This window comes from Monodelphis domestica, chromosome 4 (genome assembly GCF_027887165.1).
Source record: "Monodelphis domestica isolate mMonDom1 chromosome 4, mMonDom1.pri, whole genome shotgun sequence".
In the NCBI taxonomy this organism is placed as follows: Eukaryota; Metazoa; Chordata; class Mammalia; order Didelphimorphia; family Didelphidae; genus Monodelphis; species Monodelphis domestica.
Window position 1 is genome coordinate 364865136 of NC_077230.1, and position 23702 is coordinate 364888837.

General features: G+C 44.8%; 1 protein-coding gene across 1 annotated transcript; it reads left to right on the plus strand.

Moving 5' to 3' along the window:
- Positions 1 to 9137: 9137 nt before the first annotated feature.
- On the plus strand, positions 9138 to 21747 carry UTP11 (UTP11 small subunit processome component). The gene is made up of 8 exons (XM_001364745.4): positions 9138 to 9464; positions 13561 to 13622; positions 15449 to 15551; positions 15927 to 16040; positions 16277 to 16370; positions 16457 to 16587; positions 20898 to 21008; positions 21544 to 21747. Exons 1-8 carry the CDS (start codon positions 9402 to 9404, stop codon positions 21625 to 21627), a joined length of 762 nt encoding a protein of 253 aa, XP_001364782.1. The 5' UTR covers positions 9138 to 9401; the 3' UTR covers positions 21628 to 21747.
- The last annotated feature ends 1955 nt before the right edge of the window (positions 21748 to 23702 follow it).

Sequence of the window (23702 nt, forward strand, 5' to 3'; positions counted from 1 at the left end):
GAGGCTCTTGGCCTCTAATTCTGCTTCTTTTCTTTTGGAGACCCAAGTGGGGTTCCGATCAGGGTGCTAAATTTATTCTGAGCCCTGTGGTGAAGGAAAATTTGGCCTGGGAGGCTTTTCATGTGGTCAAGGGGCAGATCCTTTCTCGTGTCTGTACACCAGTTTTCTTATTTGTAAAATGAGGAGGTTGGCCTAGATGGTCTACATTTTCTTTCAACTGAAAGGAGGCGTCAATAGTGGAGGGTCTGAACGTTTGGATACTGTCTTGTGGTTGGGCCTCCTGGGGAGAGCCTGACCATTTAGAGGGAGGGGGTTCTTCCCTGGGAAGAGGAGGGAACCCTGGGCTGAAGGCAAGCATGGAAGAATGGAATGGATTCCTGGATCCTGGTCCTTGTGGGGGGAAAGGGAATGAAGAAGAAACTAAAGATTCACAGCTTACTGAAGGAGGCTGAAACCATCTGATAAAGGGCTCAGTTATTGCAAGGCTGGGACCCTAGGGAGGAATGGAAGATGTACAGAGAGCATCAGAGGGAGGAGGAATCTTCCAGCCCAGAGCACCACAGAACGTCAGTGCTGAGGAACCTCAGGTCAGACCTGGCGGGCCACCCAAAGGTAGGGTGGTCACATGTGGAGGTCACATGAGCCGGGGCTAGACCTCAGGACTTCTGACTTAGGATCACAGATCTCAAGCTGGAAGGGGCCTTAAAAGTCGTCTTGTCTAACTGCCCGACAGGCAAACAGAGGAAACCGGAGCCAAGTGACTTGCTTACGGGCACGTATGTAGTGACAGTGATAGGATGTGAAGATGGGTCCTCCGAACCAAACCCAGCACTCACTCTACTATACCGGCTACGTGGTATACTGACATTGTGTACCTGTTATGTCCAAAGCTCTGGGCTCTGCACAAAAAGACGGTCCCTGTCCTCAAGGAGCTTACAGTCTTGTAGGGAAGGGAGACGTGTGCTCAAAGAGTGTGCTGTTCAGTTGTTTTCCAGCCACGTCCAACCCCATTTGGGGTTTTCTTGGCAGAGATAGTGGAGTAGTTTGCCATTTCCCTCTCCAGCTCATTTTACAGATGAGGAAACTGAGGCAAGCAGGGTGAAGTGACTTGCCCAGGGTCACACTGCGAGTGTCTAACACTGAATTTGAACTCAAAGATTCACGGAGTTGAGTCTTCTTGATTCCAAACCTAGTACTCTATCCGCTGTGCTACCTAGCTGCCCACTCAAACAAGCACAATACAAAACAGATCATAAAAGCACAAGAGAGTGGGCAATATAAGGAGAATGATGAAGTAGAGATCCTTTTCAGCTAGCTGAGGTAGCCAGGGAGTAGGTCTTAAGGAGGCATAGATGTTAGGATAGAAAGATTTAGAATTTAAATGGCTCTTAGAGACCTAATGGAATCACCTCATTTTGCAGTCAGTCAATAAATATTTATCAAACACCTCCCCTATGACAGGCACTGTGCGTAAGGGGAGGGGTGTAGGGTGAGGAAGGTGGGATAACAAGGGAAGGTACAAGACCATCCCTGCCCACCAGGAGCTCACAGTCTAATGGGAAAGACGACATGTAAATGGTTATGTGCAAACAGGTTATATAAGGATAAATTGGGGATAATCAACAGAGGGGAAGCGCTAGCATTGAGGGGGATTCTGGGGAGGGTGTCATTTAACTGGGTCTTGAAGGAAGCCAGAGAAACCAAGAGGCTGAGATGAGGAATAAGAGAATTCCAGGTGAGAGGAAACGGACCGATCTGGCCAACGTCATAAAAGTAGTAAATAGCAGGGCTGGGATCCAGAAGCAGTTCACTGATCCCTTTTGCTGGGCTATACTGCAGGTGGAGCAGCTGGGTGGCACAAAGGGCCTGGAATCAGGAAGAGCTGAGTTCAGATCTGGCCTCAGATACTTCCTATCTATGTGACTCTGGGCAAGTCACTTAACCTTATTTGCTGCAAGTTCCTCATCTGTAAAATGAACTGGAGAAGGAAATGGAAAACTACTCCATTATCTTCGCCAAGAAAACCCCAAAAGGGGTCACGAACAGTTGGACATGATTAAAGTGATTGCACAACAATGTGGCCTCTGCTCTGGAGAGGGCTGCAAAACTGATCGTGTCTTCTTGCCTTCTTCCACAGCCCAAGGTCTCCACCTGGCCTGTCTCAGGCTTCAACGGTCTGGGTGTTCTTTTCCATTTTGCCTTCTTTGGCTTTTTGGGGATATGCCATGGGGGGGCTCTGTAGGGTTCAGGCCACTTGGACTTTCTGTTCTTTCCTTCCCCCACCCTAAAGGCTCCATGGAACAGGTGCACAGAAGCAGGCCGTCAGGCAGCTGCCCCTGATCCAGCCCTGGCAGCAGGAAATGGCACGTGGATGGGGACAGTGGAGCAGAGGGAGGAGGAGTAATGTGCAGGGAGGGTTAGAAGGGGTCGGCCCCAGCACACACATTCCTTTTGTCCAGCCAGGACTTGGCCCCGATGAATAGGAAGGAGCTCAGTTGCCCCGGAAAGGGTGACCTCTAAATATAAAAACTCTAAATGGGTTGAAAATAGCCTTACTTTTCCTCTCTGCTGGCTAAACTGTTTCTGTGCTCCAACCCCTCCTTTCTCCCACTTCAAGAGAACTTCCTTCCTCCTCAGGATTAATTAGTCATCTTTGCTCTTGGGTGCTGCTTACAGCCTGTGCCAGATCTTGGGTCCTACTGGAAGATGAAGGGAGGAGGCTGTCTGAGAGTACTCTTTGGGGTACAATTGGTCACTAGTGACATACTTTTACATTTCCAGGGATCAAAGCAAAACCTATATTGCGTTGTATACTCCCAGAAAGGTCCTCCCTTTTGAGAGGTAGGGTGACTCACAAATTGGACCAAAGGTTGGAAAGCCTGGGCCTGAGTTCTGACACTATTACTAACTTGGCTGAGTAACTCCATCGCTGAGTCTGTCTTCATCTATAAAATGGGGATAATAATACCTATTCTGGGGGGCAGTTGGGTGGCTCAGTGGATTGAGAGCCAGGCCTAGAGACGGGAGGTCCTAGGTTCAAATCTGGCCTCAGCCACTTCCTAGTTGTGTGACCCTGGGCAAGTCACTTGACCCCCATTGCCTAGCCCTTACCACTCTTCTGCCTTGGAGCCAATACACAGTAGTGACTCCAAGACAGAAGGTAAGGGTTTAAAAAAATAATATTTATTCTGCAGGAGGATCAGATGATATAATTGTATGTGGAGGTGCTCTGGAAGCCAGGACATAGTTGAGGTATTATTCAGTAAATACTTACTGATGGGTTTATGACTCTTGGGGCTGAGTTGGTGAAATGGGTCTTTTCTTCTCAATTAGATTCTTATGTCCTTCGAGCTGTGTCTGGAGGCAGACTGCAGAAGCAGGGGGTTTTGCCATAAGCCAGTCCAGCCTCCCATCCAAATCTCCCAGCATTGTAGTGAGGACACAGAATTTCTCAGGCACCCTTTATCTGAAAGCTCTGATCAGAGTAATACTTGTTGATATGGGGTAGATGTGGTGAGAGCCACCCTAGAGGGAGGAAACCCTTTTCTCTGTAAAGCCTGGATTGGTCCCAAATTCCTGGATCCTTGAGACACTCTCCCCCAAGAGTAGGTTTGTATCACAGAACACAGATTGACAGTTAAAAGAATAACTTGAACTTGCATTGTTAGAGCTGGGAGGGCCATTAGAACCCAGATTGTCAGAGCTAGGAAGGAAGGTCAGAGGTGGAAAATTGTTTAGAACACAGGTCAGAGATAAGAGGACACTTAGGGCACAGAAAGTCAGAGTTGGAAGGAGATTTAGGACACAGAAGGTCAAAGCTGGGAGGGGGTTTAGGACAGAAGGTCAGAAGTGAGAGGGCTGTTAGAGATGGAAAGAACTAAATGTCATCTAGTCCAGCACCCTCATTCTATAGTGAGAGACTGGCACAGAGGAAGGGAAAGGACTTGTCCAAGGTCATACAGTTTATTAGTAGCAGAGCCCAGAAGAAAACAGGTTCTGTTATACATTTAGATCTCATATCTAGAGGGGATCATTCCTTCTGGCAGCAAGTTGGAGGTTATTATTTCCATTTTCCAGATGAAGCAATTGAGGACCAGAATTACTCATCAAGGCATTCAGGTAGGATTGGGGACATCTAAAAACAAGAAATGGTCAAAGTCTCCAAATCTAACAGAGTAGACAAGATGTGTGTGAAAAGTTAAGTAATGTATGAAATGTATGGGCATGGTGACTTAGAAGAGTATTTTTCCCAGGATTCAAAAATGCTTGGGGTTCTAGAGAAGGAAAATTATTCTGCTGAGATAGAGTTATTGTCAGGAAGCTTTAGTTTGTGTTGTGAAAGAAGCTCTGATTGTGGTCCAGGTGACCAGAGGGTCCAGGCTTCCCTACTAACAAGCTCTTGGTGTGAGAGTTTGTCCGGGCACAAAGGAGAGAGCTTGGGCAGCTGGGACTTTGTCCTACCTCTGAAGGTTTCAGTCTGTATAACTTTAAGTAAATCATTGATTTACTTTGGGCCTTAGTTTCCCTATCAGTAAGATGGGAGGCTGAAGAAGAAGATGCTCTCTGAGATGTCTTCAAGCTTTGGCTATAGCTAGGACCCTCTGCCTTTGTGTAAGTTACTTGATTGGCTTAAAGGTGGATTTGGGTTTAAGTTTACAGTTTTTTCAAAATGAAGGGTTAGTCTCTTAGATCCTTTTCAATTCAAAAATCCTAGGAACCTGACTCCTTCCTCCTGTACTTGCTAGATAGATGACTTTGGGCTAACAGAAACAGTATTTATTTACATTGTCTTCACAGGCTTGTAGTGGGAAAAGTGCTTTGTAAACCATAGCACAGAAATGAGAACTATTGTTATACTTTCTGGAACTCAGTTTCCTAATATGTAAAATGAGTATAAGAACATGTGTCTAGCTTTTCTCCTGAGTGTCTTCTGGGGCCATAAATGGATATGAAAACAGTTTGTAACCTGTAAACTACTATATGGCCAGGAGCCAGAGAAGCCTCAGTTCTCATATTTCAGAGGAACTGTGGCTCAATTTCTTTCTGCTGCCATGACCAAACATAAATGGTAACCAGTAACATGGGGCTACTATAACAATCTTAAAATAGCAAATTAAGCCCAGAAGGATGAAAATAAGCTAATTCTGTTCAGAAAAGATGAATTTGGGTTTCTTGTGCCTGGCTGGGCCTCTAAGACAATGCCATCTCCATGTTTTGAAGTGCCAACACAAAGATGGGTATATCCTTGGTCTTAATCTCCAAGTTCCCCTTATCAGACCATAATTTATTGGCTTTTCACCTTTTCTTTTGTCTTCCCTTATATAACCTGACTCTTCATTTACTTTGTGACCAACAATCCCTTGACCCCTCTGTGAGAATTTATTTTTCATATACTATATTAATTCCTGTATATTAGGGAGAATTCCTATCTATTCTTGTGTCTGGGATTTGGATCAGAGATACCATCAATTCTGTTGCTTTTTGTATTTTCTGTGTCCTTGGGAATCCCAAAGGAATGCCCTTTTTTTTTTAAACACTTACCTTCCACCTTGGAATCAATACTATGTATTGGTTCCAAGCCAGAAGAATGGTAAGGGCTAGGCAATGCTCCCCAATGAAGGGGACAAGATTCTTTTCCTGTGTAAATGACCCATCCCCCTGTGGGAATGGGGCAAGGTGGATAGGTTGATGGACCACCTCTTAATGAGCTATCACCAGTGAAAGATATCTTGGGATTGTCAAGGGAGTGGCTGGATAATAGGCTCCTAAAAATTTACTTATTAAGCTGCCTGACCGAGCTCAGGTTGTCCCTGGTCACAAGAGAGCCATGGAGACATATGTCACTTTATTGACTATGAGGCTGGCCTAACCAATAAACTTGGTATTATCAACAAACTTATAATCTTACCCCCAAAAATCAGTCTCTTGAGATATTTTTAATTGCAATATCTCAATTCTTTCTCAGGCCTTCTCTCCTGAACCAGCTCCTGGCAATATAATACTCTCAGTCTCTCAGGCCTGAAACCCAGAATTCATCCTCAACTCCTCATTATCTCTCACTATCTATAGTCAATTTATTGCCAAGATAACTTATCATTAAACTTAGATCACTCCCACCTTTTGTCAACTTTGCTTCTATATATGTGCAGTTGAACAAAGGTAGAAAAACTCACACAATTGTTCTGACTGGGCCCACTACAAATTTGTTACATAATCTTAACTGGGCCTTCACTGCTGCTAGGCAATCCTACTATACATCCCTTATCAACTCACTATTCCAATTCTCCACAACAGTTGCTCCAGAAATTTTCTTTCCTCTTCAAATCTCCCATGGTTCCCTTTTCCTAACTCTTTCAGCTAAGAATCTTGGCTAAAATTTTACAGAAACAATTGATCTTTCTTCTCCCTTCTTTCTCATCTCCTATCACTCATATGCATCTGCTACTCCTCTTTCACTCATATCACATGATAAAATAGATTGACTCCTTACTAAGGCTAACTCCTCTCAAGTCATCCCATTAATTTCTGTCTCCTTCAACAGATTGCCTCCTCTGTCATCCCCACTCTATCACTTATTTTCAATCTTTTCCTACCTATTGGCTCATTCCCTGCCTCTAACAAACATACTCATATCTATTCCATCCTGGGGGAAAAAAAACCCTCCCTGGATCCTTCCATCTCTGCTATCATCCTATAATTCTTCTGCCTTTGGGGGTTAAATTCTCTCTGACTTCTTAACCTTTTATAGTCTGGCTTCTACAACCTCATTGAAACTGCCCTTCCAAAGTTACCAGTTATCTCTTAGTTCCAATTCTTATGGTCTTTTCTGAATCTTCATTCTCCTTGACATCTCTGCAGCCTTTGACACTTTTGATCATTTCCCCCTCCTTGATACTCTCTTCTCTCTAGGTTTTTGGGGCACCATTTCTCTTGGTTCTCCTCTTGCCCATCTGACCCTTTCTTTGTTGGATCCTCCTCAGATCATATTTTTTCCCCCCAAATTTAAACTTTATTTTATTTGGTCAATTTCAAACATTATTCATTGAATACAAAAATCATTTTCTTTTCCTCCCTCCTCTCCCGCCACCCCTCCCATAGACTCCCATAGCCGATGATAGCCGACACGCAATTCCACTGGGTATCACATGTGTCCTTGTTCCGAACCCATTTCCATGTTGTTGGTATTTGAGCTAGGATGTTCATTTAGTCTCCATCCCCAATCATATCCCCTTGGCCCCTCTATTCAAGCAGTTGCCTTTCTTCGGTGTTTTTGTTTCCATAGTTTGTCCTCTGCTTATGGATAGTGTTTTCTCTCATAGATCCCTGCAGGTTGTTCAGGGGCATTGCATTGACACTAATGGAGAAGTCCATTACATTCGATTGTACCACAGTGTATCAGCCTCTGTGTACAATGTTTTCCTGGTTCTGCTCCTCTCACTCTGCATCACTTGCTGGAGGTTGTTCCAGTCTCCATGGAATTCCTCCACTTTATTATTCCTTTGAGCACAATAGTATTCCATCACCAACATATACCACAATTTGTTCAGCCATTCCCCAATTGAAGGGCATCCCCTCATTTTCCAGTTTTTTGCCACCACAAAGAGCGCAGCTATGAATATTCTTGTACAAGTCTTTTTCCTTATTATCTCTTTGGGTTACAAACCCAGCAATGCTATGGCTGGGTCAAAAGGTAGGCAGTCTTTTATTGCCCTTTGGGCATAGTTCCAAATTGCCCTCCAGAATGGTTGAATCAATTCACAGCTCCACCAGCAATGCATTAATGTCTCGACTTTGCCACATCCCCTCCAGCATTCATTACTTTCCATAGCTGTCATGTTAGCCAATCTGCTAGGTGTGAGGTGATACCTCAGAGTTGTTTTGATTTGCATCTCTCTGATTATAAGAGATGTAGAACACTTTTTCATGTGCTTATTAATAGTTTTGATTTCTTTAACTGAAAATTGCCTATTCGTGTCCCTTGCCTATTTATCAACTGGAGAATGGCTTGATTTTTTGTACAATTGATTTAGCTCTTTGTAAATTTGAGTAATTAAACCTTTCAGATCATACCTTTTAACTGTAGATGTCCACAGGGTCTGTCCTGGGCCTTATTCTCTTCTATTATTGCTTTGCTTGCTGATCTCATTGGCTCCCATGCATTTAATTATCACCTCTATGCTAATAATTCTCAGATCTACTAACCTCTAATCTTTCATCAGCCACTGTCCAGTAAACATCTTAAACTCAAAATACCCCAAACAGAATTCTACCTTTCCCCCAAATTTCCCTACTCTCCTACCTTTCCTATTACCATAGTGGGAAACACCATCCTCCCAGTCTCTCAGGCTTGCAACCCAGGCTCCTCAATTCCTCATTCTTTCTCATATCTCATAATAAACCTGTTGCCAAGGCCTGTCAGTTTCAGCCTTGCTATATCTCTGGTATATGCCTCAAGTCCTTCTCCCCATTCCAATCCATCCTTCATTCTGCCACTAAAGTGATTTTCCTAAAGCAAAAGTCTAACCAGATCACATCTCTACTCCATAAACTCCACTGGCTGCCTATGGCCTCCTGGATCAATTACAAAATGCACTATTTGACATTCAAAGCTTTTCATAACCGGGCACCCTCCCACCTTTCCTTTCTTATTCCACCTTACTCTCCAATAAAGTATTCTTAGCTCTCAGCTGTTTCATGAACAAGACATCTCTTGGCTCTAGACATTTCCTTTGGCTGTTCCCCATGCCCAAACGTTCTCCCTTCTCCACTCCTGGCTACTGACCTCCTGGCTTCTGACCACCTTCTACATTCTTTTACATTGCAGTGCCTTTCCTCTGTTAATTATTTCCAATTTATCTTGTAGATAACATGTCACCTCTTAGATTGTAAATTTCTTGAAAGTAGGGACTCTCTTTTTGCCTCTTTTGTATCTCCAGCGCTTAGCAGGGTGCTTGGCACAAAGTAGGTGCTTAACAAATGGTTATTGATTAATTGATATTGTTATCGTCTTTCCATGAGACTGCCTGTTCTTTGAGGCCAGGGACTGTCATTTGATTCTTTTTGTATCCCCAGAGCTTCATAGTAAGAGTTTAACAAATGGCTATAGATTGATAGCCCAAGACCAGCAGAAAACGCAGCCTAGGTGATGGAATACCTGAACTCGTCCGCTTCCCGAGCCAGAGCGCAACGTTACGTGTTCAACCCCCCAAAGAAACTACATTTCCCAGAAGGCCCTCTGAGTATCCCGCAGGTTCAGGGGCGAGTCTTCGTAGGAGAGCCGAATCCATAGGCTGAGGTGAAAAGTAGGCGGGCCGTCCAGTGGTGGGGCCTATTTCCGGTGAGGCGGCTGAGGCGCTGCAGAAGCGGAGGCGCTTCTTGGGCTCACGGAGGAAGGAAGCGACATGGCGGCGGCGTTTAAAAAGGCAGCCAAGTCTCGGCAGCGGGAGCACCGGGAACGAAGCCAGGTAGGAACTCCTCATTTCTCCCCTACAGCTTCACGAGTGTCCAACCCCGCCGTAACTCCGCTGTCCGGATCCGGCCTTTTTCACCCTCGGTTCAGGCTGGCGCGTGCGCACGTGCTGTACGGGCTCATTGACGCGTCCCCGCCCCCTCGTTTACACCCAGAGTTCTTTCTGCTCCTACCTGGTGCCTCCATCCAGTGTCAATTTCCAGGGGCCCAGAGGCCCAAGTTGCAGAAATTTGGAGTTCCAGGAACGGCGAGCAGAAACTTACCATCTACAGAGAGCTGCTGACAGAATCAAGCCCCGACCCAGGTTACCCAATTTTCAGGCTAGGGATAAAGTCAGAGACCTTGGATTCCAGTTCTGCCTGTTAACACTTGCTGGCAGTGCGACCCAGAGCCAATCAGCCAGTCTCAGTGCACCGTGCAACCAAGTTTGAGAGCAGATGCCAGCTAGCTTCTGTAGAGGAAGCTTCCTCATATGGGAGTCTAGTTTTACAGATGAGGAAACTGAGGCCAGGGAGAGGTTAAATGAATTGGCTAGATCACTCACTTATGTAAATGGATTAGCCTGGAGACAAACTCAGGCTCTCTGGTTATAAATCCGGAGTTTTTTCCCCTGTCTTACATTCAAAGCCCATTCCCTTTTCATCTTTCCAGACTTTATGCACCTTATTCTTTCCACACCATAATGTCACTGACCAGGATCTTGGCAGTCCCACAACACACCACATCTCTCATCTCTGGGCATTTTCTCTGGTCCCCCATTCCTGGAATGCTCTTTATCTTCACCTGCTGACTTCCCATAAATCCCAACCAATGTCTCATCTTCTACAATAAAACCATTCCCAACCCCTCAGTTCTAGTACCTTCTCTCTGTTATTTCCTATATGTCCTTTGAATAATTATACCTATTCGTTGTTTAACAGAAGAGCAGAAAGGCCAAACAATAAGGGTTAGGAAATGTCTGAGATCACACTAGAACTCAGGACCTTCTGTTTGGCTTTCCACTCATTGAGCCACTTAGCTACTCCCTCCCCATTAAATTTTGACCTCTTTGACTGACTTGCCTCTTTTTGGATCTCTAGCACTTAACATTGTGCCAGGAACATGGTAGATCCTTAATAAATGTTTATTGACTGGCAGGCTTTCCTCTGTAAATCATTGTGCTAGAGTGGTATAGTATGACAGTCTTCCACTGTTAGATAGGAGACCTGAATTCCGTCACCCCTTTCTGTTGGTGATTTGTTATTAGATATTAAGATATGTACCAGGTATTGTGCCAAACTCTAGGGATTAAAAAAAAAGGCAAACAACAACCCTGACCCATAAGGAGATCATATTCTAATAGGGGGAGACAACAGGCAAATGATTATGTATTATTATATATTATATTATTCCAAGTTATATACAGTGGAGATAATCAGTAGGGAAGGTGCTAGCATTAACTGGGACCTAGAAAGGGTTCTTATAGAAGGTAGGATTTAGCTGAGACTTGAAGGAAGCCAAGGAAACCAAAATGTGGAGGTGATGAGGAGGGAAGAAATTCTGGGCATGGGAGATAGCCAGTGAAAATACCTAGAAATGTCAGATTTGAGTGTCAAGCCTTAATAGAATCACAAGGGCATGTAAGATCTACATCAGATTTCTTGCTGTCTAAAATGGGAGGAAGGGAGGGAGAGAATTTGGACCTCAGTGAAAAAATTTTTAAATTTTTTTACATGTAATTGGAGAAAAATAAAATATTGAAAATAGGCAAGGTGGTCAGTGTCACTGGATTGTGAAATAAATGGAAGGCAGTAAATCACAAGAAAACTGAAAAAGAAGGAAGGAGCTAGCTTATGAAGAGTTTTAAATGCCAAACAGATTTGATTCTGATAATAGGGAGCCTGTAGTTTGTTGGGGAGGGCTGTGCTAGGTTGCAGTGGCTTTCCTTGAACAAGCAATTCTTTGGGTTCATAAGATTTATAACTTTTGGAGATCATCTAATTCATTCCCCTTATTTACAGTCTAAGTCTACAGAGGATAAATGACTTTCCCAAGGTTTCATGGCCAAGGTTATGTGACTTGGCATCTGATGTTCTTTCCAGAGTGGTCTGCTAATACTCCAGACTAGAAGAAAATTTGTAAAATGAGGTTGGACAAGATGTTCCGTGGGGACTCTTCCAACTTTGACATTCTGTGATCACTGAGTTGACCTTATAGGTAATAGGGAACTATTTGAAATGGAATGATCTGACAAATGCACCTAATTCACTCCCCCATTCTTCTGTTGATAATAATCTTCCAAGGACAGATCCTGATTCCTGAACCCCTTGCTGTTGAACAATTTCATCCCTTCATTCCCCTCAAGCCTCTACTCTTCCCATTACATTTTCCCTTATTATAGAAATCTTTTGTTTTTGACACATTTATTGCCAGCTACATCCCTCCTCACTCTACCTAGTCTTCTCTTTTAATAAAGATTAAAAAAGAAAAAAAAGAAAAAATCATGAAATTAACTGACTCATGGAGTCATTTCTGACAATATATGCAATATTGCAAATCTGAAGGCCCCCACTTTACCATCAAATGAAGGATTATCTAATCATTTATTATTCTGTTGTCCACTGTCAATTTCACTTGATTGTTCTTTTCATTTAATATTGATTTAGTCAATGTATATATTGTTTCTTCATGGTTCTGCTTGCTTCATTCTTCCTCAAGTCCATGTCTTTCTTGTTTGTCAGAAATTTTCATTTTCAGTGTTTTCTTCATTGCAGTAATAGTCTATCACATTAATATATCATAATTTACTTAGCTGTTCCTCAGGAGACTATTTATTTACTACTGTAACAAGGCAGCTAGGTGGCCAAGTAGATGGAGCACTGGGCTTGTAATTGGGGAGACATTTGCCTCAGTTCAAATTCAACCTTTGGCAGTTTCAAGGTGATCCTGGTCAAGTCACTTAACCCTGTTTTCCTTTTTTTCTTCATCTGTCAAATGAATTGGAGAAGAAAATGTTAAACCACTCTACTGACCAAGAAAACCCAAATGGGGTAATGAATAGTTGGAACACTACTAAAACATATATGCTGAACATATTTACTGAAACCATACATGCGCACACACAAATACAAACAAGCTTGCTTACCTTCTGTAGATGGAACAAATACTATATCTCACACAAATAAATATTGCTATTTTTCAAATGTTTGTAGATATTGGGAGGGATACAATATAATTTAATTTAAAAACATTGATTTCAAAGAAGTTTTTGTCATTTTTCTGCATTAATGGTTGTGAGGTACATTCACCATTATGTAGGGACGTGTTACATTTTTGATGTTTAAAAAGACTTCTCATCTTTGAAAAAGTTGGGAACCACTGGACAGAGGATTTTTAAAGCCCTTTCCTGCTCTAAATGCTCAGACTAAGTGGTCATGATATATGTGATTGTGGGAGAGGGATTTACAAAAGGGAAAAAAATCACAGGTTTCCCAAAGACATTATTGTTTGGAAGGATGACAGAAACCGTGAACCGCCCCATAATTGTTGGATATATTAGTAGAGTTCTCAAAGTCAGATTACTCTAAAAATTGGAGGAACAGCAGAGTGACCATACTTCCAGTGTCAGTGACAAATACACAAATACAAGCTCAAATCTTGTCGCTCTTGTTTCATGCTTTTGGCCTCAGTTCCAGGGACGTTCTCCAACAGGTAGAAAGCTTTCCTTTCCTTCCCTAGTATGTACTGTGACACGAGACATACACATTATGTTCTCTCTGTCTGAGTTTCTACAAACTCTTGGATCCCATTCACATTAATTTGAGTTCTGCTGGCAACTGCTTGAATGGTGCAAAGTCATTGTTGCCTCCTGCTGTCCTTAATTGGCTAGAACGCCTACCACGGCCAGGTTTTTAAGCCTACTGGTGCCCAGCTTTATGTGTCTTATCCTCTCTGATAGTGGATATGGGGTGGGAGGAAGCTGGGGTACAGGGACAGCTCCAAGGATGTATATTTACTTGTCTCTTTATAGGTGCTCATGGCAGTCAAGTGGGAGGTTTTATTGGGTGTGTTGTGTGCTGGGGAAACCAAATACCATGTTTTTTTTCTTCTAGCCTGGCTTTCGAAAACATCTGGGCTTTCTGGAAAAGAAGAAAGATTATAAACTTCGGGCCAAGTGAGTTTGTTCTATTCAGGTTGCTGCAAATAATATGATAATTTTTAAGCATTGGGGTGAAATTGCCTCAGTATCCAGAAGGGGATCATTTCCTGCCATTGATAAAATAGCTGAAACTCTGGTAGCCCCTCATACACTTTTTAATGGCCCCAAACTCATCAGTTGTTTAGGTATAGGAATATTTCTGTCAACTCCAGTTGCAACATGATTTTTAATTGCATTTTGTTCCAGATTCATTTCCTCAGAGTGACTTTTTGTGTGATGGTCTTGATATTTGAGCCAAAAAATAGAGCTTTTTTTCCCTCCTCGTTCCTTGAAATGCCAGATGGTATCTCAAAATCCATTTGTTCCATCTCTTACATCTCCATGAAATGTGGATGGGAGAATTTATGTGATCTAGCTATGAAAGATTGGACTACAAGGATTGCCCCAACTCTCCCAAATAATGAATCCTTGATAGCAGTTATCACGGTCTTTCTCGAGTATTCCCTCCCTGTGGCCTTGCTTGGTCATTCCATAGGGTGGCCCAGGTGCTCCTAAAGGGCCTGTCCTGGTCCATAAATTTATTTTTTTAAACCTTTACCTTTTGTCTTAGAATCCATTATTGGATTCTATATTCTGTATCTATGTTCTATAGAATCCATATATGAATTCTCAATCCATAAATATGGATTCCAAGGCAAAAGAGTTCTAAGAGCTAGGCAATGGGGGTTAAATGACTTGCCCAGAGTCATATAGCTAGGAAACGTCTGAGGTCAGATTTGAACCCAGGCCCTCCCATCTCCAGGAGTGGCACTCTATCCATTGAGACACCCATCTGCCCTTAGGGCCAGACAAATTTGAAGGCCCTTTAGTTCCCACAGGAGATTGTAGCCCCTGGTGCTGAATCAGGGGTCCAAAACTTTGAGACTTGTCCTCTCAGTGCTTGCTGCATGATTTTGAGTGAGACACAGAATGTCTCTGAGGCTTGACTTTCCCAGCTATAAAATGGGCATGCTAATATCTGCCTTACTTATGGAAAAGTGCTGGGTAACCACACTAGCCATCTTTGACACCCTTGAATCATGTTCTTTTCATCCAGGGCCTGGTCTGGTATTGGAGCCCACCCCCAGAGGCCTGGTTTCTCCCTTTTTAAGGCTCTTGGCTTCTTTAATGGCAGGAGTGGGGCTAACCTGAAGTAGACCAGGCAGTCATTGCAGGGATGGTGAGAGGGAGATAGGGTCATCAGGCCATAGCTGATAAGAGCACCGGACAGGGGACAAAGTACTTTATGTGCATGTGTCCTCACAGCTGTCCCCACATCAGCAGTGCAGTGGTTATCCCCATTGTACAGATGAAGAAACTGAGATCCTGTCAAGTTAAATGATTTATCAAAGGCCAGGTGGTAAGTAAGTGGCGGAGCAGGTAGTTGGGCCTTGGTTTTCCTACTGACAGGCAGCTCTTCCTGATTTCAGAGCTAATCTTCTGATATAACTGTGTGACTCTTGGCAAGTCACTTAACCCTCGCTGCCTCAGTTCCCTCATCTGACAAATGATCCGGAGAAGGAAATGGCAGACTGCTCCAGGATCTCTGCCAGGAAAACCTGCACGGAGAATGGGGCACGCCTGGAACACTGCTGACCCTCTCTGGGGCTCCTCTGGGGCCTTTGCTTTGCTGAAGAGGAATGGAGTCTGGGGCATTTTTCAATTGCAGGAGAGGCTTGGTGCCGGCTCAGGCTCAGGGGGTGGCAGTCACTGTGGGGCTCAGGGTAGGGGAAGCCCCCCAGCCCCGAGGGATGGCCTGGTCTGAGGCAGCAGTTGGGTGACCACGGCATGGTGTGTTTCAGTGACTACCACAAGAAACAGGAGCAGCTCCGAGCCCTGCGCAAGAAGGCCCTGGAGAAAAACCCGGATGAATTCTACTTTAAGATGACACGGGTCCAGCTACAGGTCAGTGTGCCATGATGGGGTGCCGCCTGCACAGCGCTGGGCCCTGCTCCGCTCTCACCACAGACCACGCATGTTAGGAGGGGTGGATTGAAGTACTTTCAGAGGAAGTGACCAGGATGGGGAGGGGGCTTAAAGTCCTTTGGGAAATGATTGCTTTCTTATACTGTCTGAGGGGATGTTTTGTGGGGAAGAGATTAGCCTTAATGGAATTAGCCAGTCAGCTTGGCCCTTGAGGGAGAACTAGAATAAGGATGACCCTTAGGAGAGGGCCCATAAGGAAGCCCTCCTGGGTAGCCTGGGTAGGGGAAGAGAGCCCCAAGCTGTCTGTCTGTCCAGGAAACCTTAACTCTTGGTGGGTGTTGTCTGGACTCCTAGGATGGGGTCCACGTGGTCAAGCAGCCTAAAGACGAGGTAACAGCAGAGCAGCTGAAGGTGATGAAGACGCAGGACATCAAATATGTGGAAATGAAGAGGGTGGCCGAAGCCAAGGTACCCCGAGCTTGTGAGCCCCGGGTTTCTTCCCTGCTAGTCATGTGCCTGCTGCTTGCCTCCTTTTCTCTTTGGCCCAGTGGGGTATTGCTGCAAGTTGATCTCAGGTGGGGGTGGGGAGTGCCCCAGCCTTTCCTCACTGGAGATGCAGCCTGGGCTGGGGGGGACAGGCTAGCCTAAAGCTTCTGGGCTGAGCCCCCAGAGCCCCAGCCAATGGGCCTTTGACTCTCCTCTAGAAAATTGAACAGCTGAAGTCGGAGCTCCACCTGCTGGAGGCCTCAGGGAAGCAGAAGAACCAGCATGTGTTCTTCTTTGACACCAAGAAGGAAGGTAGGGCTGAGGTTGGGGGAGGCCCTGGGTGCTCCAGGGGCTCTGCCAGCACTCACTCAGGAAGCTCTGCCCCTCTGCTCTTGTAGTGAAAGAGTTCGATGTCGCCACTCACCTGCAGACGGCCCCCGAGCTTGTGACCAGAGTCTACAACCGGCCCAGGGTAGAGACGTTGAAGAGAGAAGCCGTGAAGGGCGAGACTCGGCGGAGCCACATCCAGGTTCTGTTTACCCTGGCTCAGCAGAGCACCAGGCCCCTCTTCCTTCTTTTATGGGCCACTTTGTCAGACAGTCACTGATTTTAAACTCCTCTGTTTACTTATATTGCTACCAGAACCTGGCTCACCCTTTGGTTTGATTGGAGACTTTGTGGTCTTGCTAATTTGTGGTGGCCCAGTGGATAGCGTCTAGAAGAGCTGAGTTCAGATCTAGCATTGGATACTATTTGTGTGAGTGAGCCTCTGTTTCAGTTTCCTCATCTGTAAAATAGATATAATAATGGTACTTACCCCCAGAGTTGTGAGACTAAAAGTAAGATTTGAAAAAAGATTTTTTTTTAATGAGAGATTTATAAAGCATTTTGTAAACCTTAATATGCTATGAAAATGCTGGCAATTATTATTTTGGTACTAAGATGTGATTGGAAAGAACTGCTAATGCAGGTTTGGGTCAGCAAATCTTTGGACCCTCAGCTTGTTTGTTTTTTTAATAGAATTTTAGAGCTGACTGAGAGGTTAGTTATTTACTATAACCCCCTCAATTCATAGATGAAGAAACTGAGCAATAGTGAGGGAGAGCTATTTCTGCCAGGTAACGGGCACTGCCATAACCATTTAGTCTAGGATCCTTTTTATTATAAAACTAATCAAATTGATGTAAATGTAGAGTGTTGGACCGGGAGTCAGGAAAGTCACATCTGCCTCTTGTGACCTCATGGACTTGTCTAGAGGCTTTCTTGGCAAAGGCATTGCAGTAGTTTGCCATTTCATTCTTCAGGATCCCCATTTCAAATGAACAATGGAGGAAAATAAGGCTTAGATGACTTGCTCAGGTCACACAACTAGTGAGTGTCTTGGGGCTTCCCAACTCCAGACCAGTTCTCTGTCCCCTGTACCTGCCTTCTAGTCTTCTTTCTCTCTGTCCCTCTCCTCCCCCTTTTCTCCCTCTTACATTCTGTCTGAGAATCAAGATTAGGTATTGGTTCCAAGGCAGAAGAGTGGTAAAAGCTAGGCCTGTGTTGGTGATCCTATGGCCTGTGTGCCGGAGGGGCCTGCTCCCCTACCCCTTTCCACACTCACCTAAGGACATTTCTCACATGACCTGCCCCTCTGCCCAGCAGCCAATGGGAGCTTCCTTCCTCTCCTGTCTGGGGTAAGGTGGGGGCTTCACAAGCAGCATGAGCTGCCTGGGCACTCGGTTCACCATCACTGGATTAGGTAGTTGGGGTTAAGTGACTTTGCCTAGGGTCACACAGCTAGGAAATATCTGAGGCCACATTTGAACTCGGGCCTCTCTAGACCTGATTCTATCCACTGAGCCACCTAGGCCTCCTGCCTTCTTTTCCAGTTTCATCTGTAGCATTTGATAAAAGTCTTCAAAATTGCTTTTATAATATTGGTGTAGAGTGAACATTTTTCTTTTAGTTGTGCTTCTATATAAGCCTTTCTGTGCTCCCTTGAAATCATCTCTTCTGTTTCTTGTAGCATGGTCATATTCTATCACATTCACATACATACATATTACATACATTTAGCTACTCCTTTGTTGATGCATAATCCTTTTGTTTGGGGGTTTTTCACTACTGCAAAAAGCCGATTTAAATATGTTTGTACATGTAGGGCCTTTTCCTCTTCCTTTGATTTCTTTTGGGTATAGGCTAAGCAGTGGGATAGCTTGGTCAAAGGGCATGTTATTTTTAGTCCCTTTTTTGTTATATCATTTCCATTTCCATTCCAGAATGGCTGCACCCATTTACAGTAGGGCATCTGTGTGCCTCTTTCCTACAGCCCTTCCGACACTGATTGTTGCTCATCTGATGAGTGCTTCCTTGTGTAAGGAAAATATGAGTTCAGATCGTGCTTCAGACATTTATTAACTGCAGGACCTTGGGGAAGTCACTTAATTGCTATTTGCCTCAGTTTCTTGATCTGTAAAATAATAGCACCTACCTCACAGGAGAGTTATGAGAATCAAAGAAATAACATATGTAAAGTGCTTTGCAGACCTCAGAGTACTATATAAATGTGAGCTGTTATTTTAAATGGTAACTCTAATAACAAGTGAGATTAGTAGTGAGTTTGAGTATAGCCAAAGGATTATTCTTCCTCTTTTGTGACAAAACATATCACAAATAAAAATGTTTAAAATTTACAAGTGAATGTATTGAGGGAGTAGGTAATCTCTGAGATTCTTTCCATTGGTATTATTCTCTGATCCTATTGGGAAGATTATAACTTTAAAAAAACTTTTCCCTTCAGTTTTAAACTCAATAGTAAATATTGGTTTCAAGGTGGAAGAGTGGTAAGGGCTAGGCAGTTAGGGTTAAATGACTGGCCCAGGGTCACAGAGCTAGGATATTGCCTTGAGGCCAGATTTGAACCCAGGACCTCCCATCTCTAGGCTTGGCTCTCAATCCACTGGGAAGATTTGTTATTGAAGGATGAAACAGTTGGATTCTTTTTGGTCTGAGGCTTTGTGATTATGTATCCTCTCCCCCTTCCCCAATATTGTGGTTATAAATAACTCACATATTAACAGTTGACACAATACTTCTATGCATGTCATCTTACTTGATCCCCACAACAATGCTGTGAGGTGTGTTCTCTCTCACTTTGTAGATGAGAAAATGAAGCTCAGGGAGGTTGTCATTTGTTCGTGGTCCCAAAACTCAGAGATGTACAGTAGGTGCCAGAACCTGGGTCTTCTGACCTTCCACTGAGCATGCCACCTCACCTGGTGGATTGCTATTAGGTTTTCCCTTATGATTCCCTTCCATGATTTGATTGGTTTATAAAATGTGATGCTCTGTTTCTCAGAGAATTGAAATCTTTAGTTCTGACTGATTCATTGAAAAAAAAAATTGTCCATGAGTTTCAAGCAGACAGCTGTTCTGCTGTGATTTGAATCATTTACACAGCATCAGCTTTGCCTCCAATGTTTAATTCACAGCAGTTTCCTCTAGCTCAGAGGCAGCTAAACTTGTTTTAGTAATATAAATACCCCTAATTAGTTTGAATATATTGGGCAATCCCATAAATTTGACAGCGTGTGCAATAAAGTGAAAACAAAAGCTGTCTGAAACCGCTGTTGGGAGACTGGCATAGTTGGTGAATTGTCGTAGTCTCAGGTCTAAGAATATTCCCTTTACACAGACAGCAGTTAGAGCAGAACTGGCAGGAACAGCCAGGCTGGTTTTCTGGCATTACCAGTTGTGACAACCCCTGTCTGTGAAATGGCTTTAGTAATAGGTAAGTGTGTAACTGACATTTCTTTTCTAAATCTTTACCTTCCTTCTTAGAAATTCTAAGAAGGATAGGGGCTAGGCAAATGGGATTAAGTGATATGCCTGGGGTCACACAGCTAAGAAGTGTCTAAGGCCAGATTTGAACCCTTGACCTCCTGACTCCAGGCTGTCTCTGGCTGCCCCAAGTCATTGATGTTTCTTGAGTATTAAATGGTGGTTCCCTGAGACATCACTCTGTAGCTCCTTGGTTTGCATGCTTTGCGCCTATGGACAGAGAGTTGGGGTGCTGGTGTTTGGTTTGTTTCCTTTGTTTTAGTTAACAGTGTTTGTCCCTTGTGATCAGACTATTTGGAACATTTTGCTTAAGGTGGATGGACTGGAATAGAATAACCTTTAACTTCTGTTACTCTGGAACTAGACAGCTGATAACTTTTGGTCTGCAAAAGTTGCTGAGATAGGTCTAAGTGACTCCATTCTCTGTTCAGGAGACCTCACCTCTGAAAAAGGGAATGAGCATAAGGAAAAGTCAGCAGGGACAACCCTCAGAATTAAGTCAGGGCCATTTTCCTGGTTTTGTTAGTATCTCTCAGACTGCTTACCAAGGACCAGGCTGTGCTTTCACCTCTGTTGGACAACAGAAGTGATTTCAGGAGTAAAAGGAGGGGGAGATTGGAGTTAGGAGGTTCTGACTTTGCTGGTTTTGCCTCTATTGCTTATGTGCTTGGTGACCTTGTGTATGTCACTTCTCTCGAGCTCAGTTTCTTCCCCTGCATAATGGGGCTAATAATCATCCATAGTTCACAGGGTTTCTGTGAATGATGCTTTTGGTAAACCAAATCATTCTCCAGAAGGGTGCTGTGATTATTGGAGATTCCAAGTAAGTGTAGCAGTTCCCAAAGTTGAAGCAATCCATCCATTGCCTCCTGGTGAGGCCTTCCTGGAGTCCAGAAAAGAGCTTGTTTAAACCTTGGCAGATCTGTCCTCCCATTGGGCTTTGAAACATTTCTTAGTGACTTTTATTCCATTTGTTTGTTTTGCTGAAAATACGTGTATATTTTTCTCTTACAGAAGCTAGCTAGAGAGAGGAAAAGGCAATACAGCCTTCTGAAGCAGCGTATCGAGAGGGAAAAGGAATTGTTTGTTATTGCACAGAAAATCCAAACACGCAAAGATCTTCTGGTGAGTAGAGAAAAGCCTTAGGCCTTCGTTTCTTTTAAAGGTCTTAACTGAGACTGGATTTCATCTGTGTGTAAATCAGGCGCGGTGAAAATGTCTGCTCCTTAGGGGCAATGTTTGAGCCAATGTCTGTTACTCTGGGAGTGTTGAAATGTTCCTTGATTAAGAAGGTAATAAGGGGGTTATTAGTCAGTGCTTTGGAACAGCATAGGGTAGGAACGGGCAGCATTTGAACTTTATAGCTTATGAATAGCTCTCCGTAACATTTAAACAGGTTAACAAAACAGTGAGTGCCACTCATTGGTGTTTAAAAATAGACGATATTGTGTAGTTAAATAGCAGAGCTGAAGAGTCTAAGATGACACTTCCATATTATTATCAGCTAGCCACTAAATGTCAGCCTCTTTAGATACTCATATACTTTTAGTTACTTTCACAGAAATAACCTATTCATTTGTTTCTCTGTTTTTAAGACCTTCCACTCCAACATGGTGCGGGGGCCCCTCCATCATACCAATTTTTTCTCTCTGTTTTGCAGGATAAAACGCCCAGAGTGAAGGTGAAGAAAGAAACAGTCAACTCCCCAGCTATTTACAAATTTAAAAGCCAACGAAAACGTTAAAGTTCTCTTGTCCGAGTTTGGTCATTCTTTAGGCACAAGAATTCCTTTTTTTATAATAATTTGCGATTCCTCCAAATAGGATTTTCCTCTTTTGATTACAACATAGATGAAGAAAATGAATGCTGTTGCAAATACGCCTTCCTACCTCCTCAGAAGTGACATTAAAGCTTTCTGAGGAGGTTTATAGTTTTTAATTACTTTGGACTAGAGCGTGGGCTGGGGTCTCCTGGAAGCAAGGGTCCAGGAACACCTTTCTCCTGGCCCAGGCAGCTCCGATCAGAATAGACTTGGCCCCTTGCCCCTGCCCTCTGCTCTACTGGAGTTCCCATGATTCAGAGGCCACAAATGGCTTGGCATGGCCCTCTTGCCCTGGGGACCCAGGCTCCTGCTTGAGGCAGCTTCCCCCGCCCCTTCCCCAAGAATCACACCTGCCTCTTGTGCCCTTGTAGGGATTGTGGGCTCGAGGCCCGACAGGACTGAGCATGCTTAGAGCAGATGGTTGGGGGGCGGGGAGAGTGCTCAGGGAGACTTGCTCACACTCCACCAGTGCCCTGGAGGGGGAACAGCTGTGGGTGGATTTTAATGATTTTTTTTCTTTCTATCATTATTAACACTTAACAAGTACCCATTGCCAGGCTCAGTACAGACCTATCGTGAGGTGGCCTCTTTCCTCCAGGAGCACCCACCAGCCTTGAGAGAAGGGGGTGTAGACAGGGCACATAAGCTCAAGTAACTGACTGTCTTTTGGGAGCACGGGAAACCTCCTTTATAAGGTGGCATTGAGCTCAGTGAACACCAGTACAGTGCTTTGCAAAGGGACATGACTACTGTTAATATCACTACCGTCACCCAGCATTTGTGTCTGGGGGCCAGAGGGGGAAGGTGAGGGGCAGGTGCGGGCAGAGGTCTTCCCCTTTCCCCAGGCCCCTTCAGGGAGGGCCTGCTGCTGCCCCTCCTACAGGTGCCCTGGTCCCTGGGGCTATTTCTTTTGGGTGGACTTTGGTCACGAAGGCCTGAGGTGGGGATGAGTGTTGTGGGAACATTTTAGACCACTTCCTAGTCGGGTAAGAGGCCGCTCGGGACGCCGGATAGCCCTGGACTAGCAGTAAGGAGCAAGCCAAATGACACGGGCCCAGTCATTGCCCAGCTTGTGGCCCCAGTGGCCCCGGCCTGGGGAGCACAGCACAGATTCTGCAGTTCTTTACTGTAAGATGCCCTGTGCTGCTGTGGCCGGAGCGCACATTGGGAAAACCCACTTCACGGAGGCGAGCCAGCCCTGCAGTGTTGGCTACAGTTTGAAAGGGGTCTTTGTGGGGCACTTGTGCACTCCTGGGGGTGGGGTGCTTCCTTCCATCGGCCTCTGTTACCTGGTGCCCATGTGGGCTGCCATGGTCCTTCTGTGGATGCTTCTGGGCTGTGGATCTGGCCTGGCTGTGCTTGAATGCTAGGTGGGGCCTGATCCAGAAGTGCACCTCGTCCATCTGAAGCAGGGCCCTCTGGGGGCAAGTTTTGTGTGCCGGGTGGCTCTCCATGGCTGGACCTGATGTACTGGTTCCTTAGAATGAGAGAACAGCCTCTAGTCTCCACAGGGATGGCCTCAGGACCCTGAGCTATAGTGCCTTGGATGCTTCCCGTGGGCCTCGGGCAGAAGGAGGCCCAGCTTACTGGCACTGCTGTTGGGCTGACAGGGAGGTGACAAGTCCAGCAGGTGGCACTGCTGCCCCTTTCCTGCAGCTGAGCAGCCAGGCTCCCTGGGCCCACAGTGCTGCTGGTTCACATGAACCTCTGCATAGTAGGCACACAATAAATGTTTGTTAAAAGCCTTGGGAATGCATCAATTCTGGGGGCTCTGGGGGCTGCTTCCCTCAGGGTTGCTCCCAAACGGGTCAGGGGATCCCTGGAATGGGGGTCCCCGGAAACTACCCTCTTCATGAGAGACTTCAGGACCAGGCTGGTGCCCCCTCCCCCTTAGGTCGAAGTCTGGCTGTTCCCTACAGGAGCTGGCGATGCCACCTTGCACTTGCTGCATCCTAATGAACATCTAGCTGCTTCATCCTCCGCTTCCAGGAGCCCAT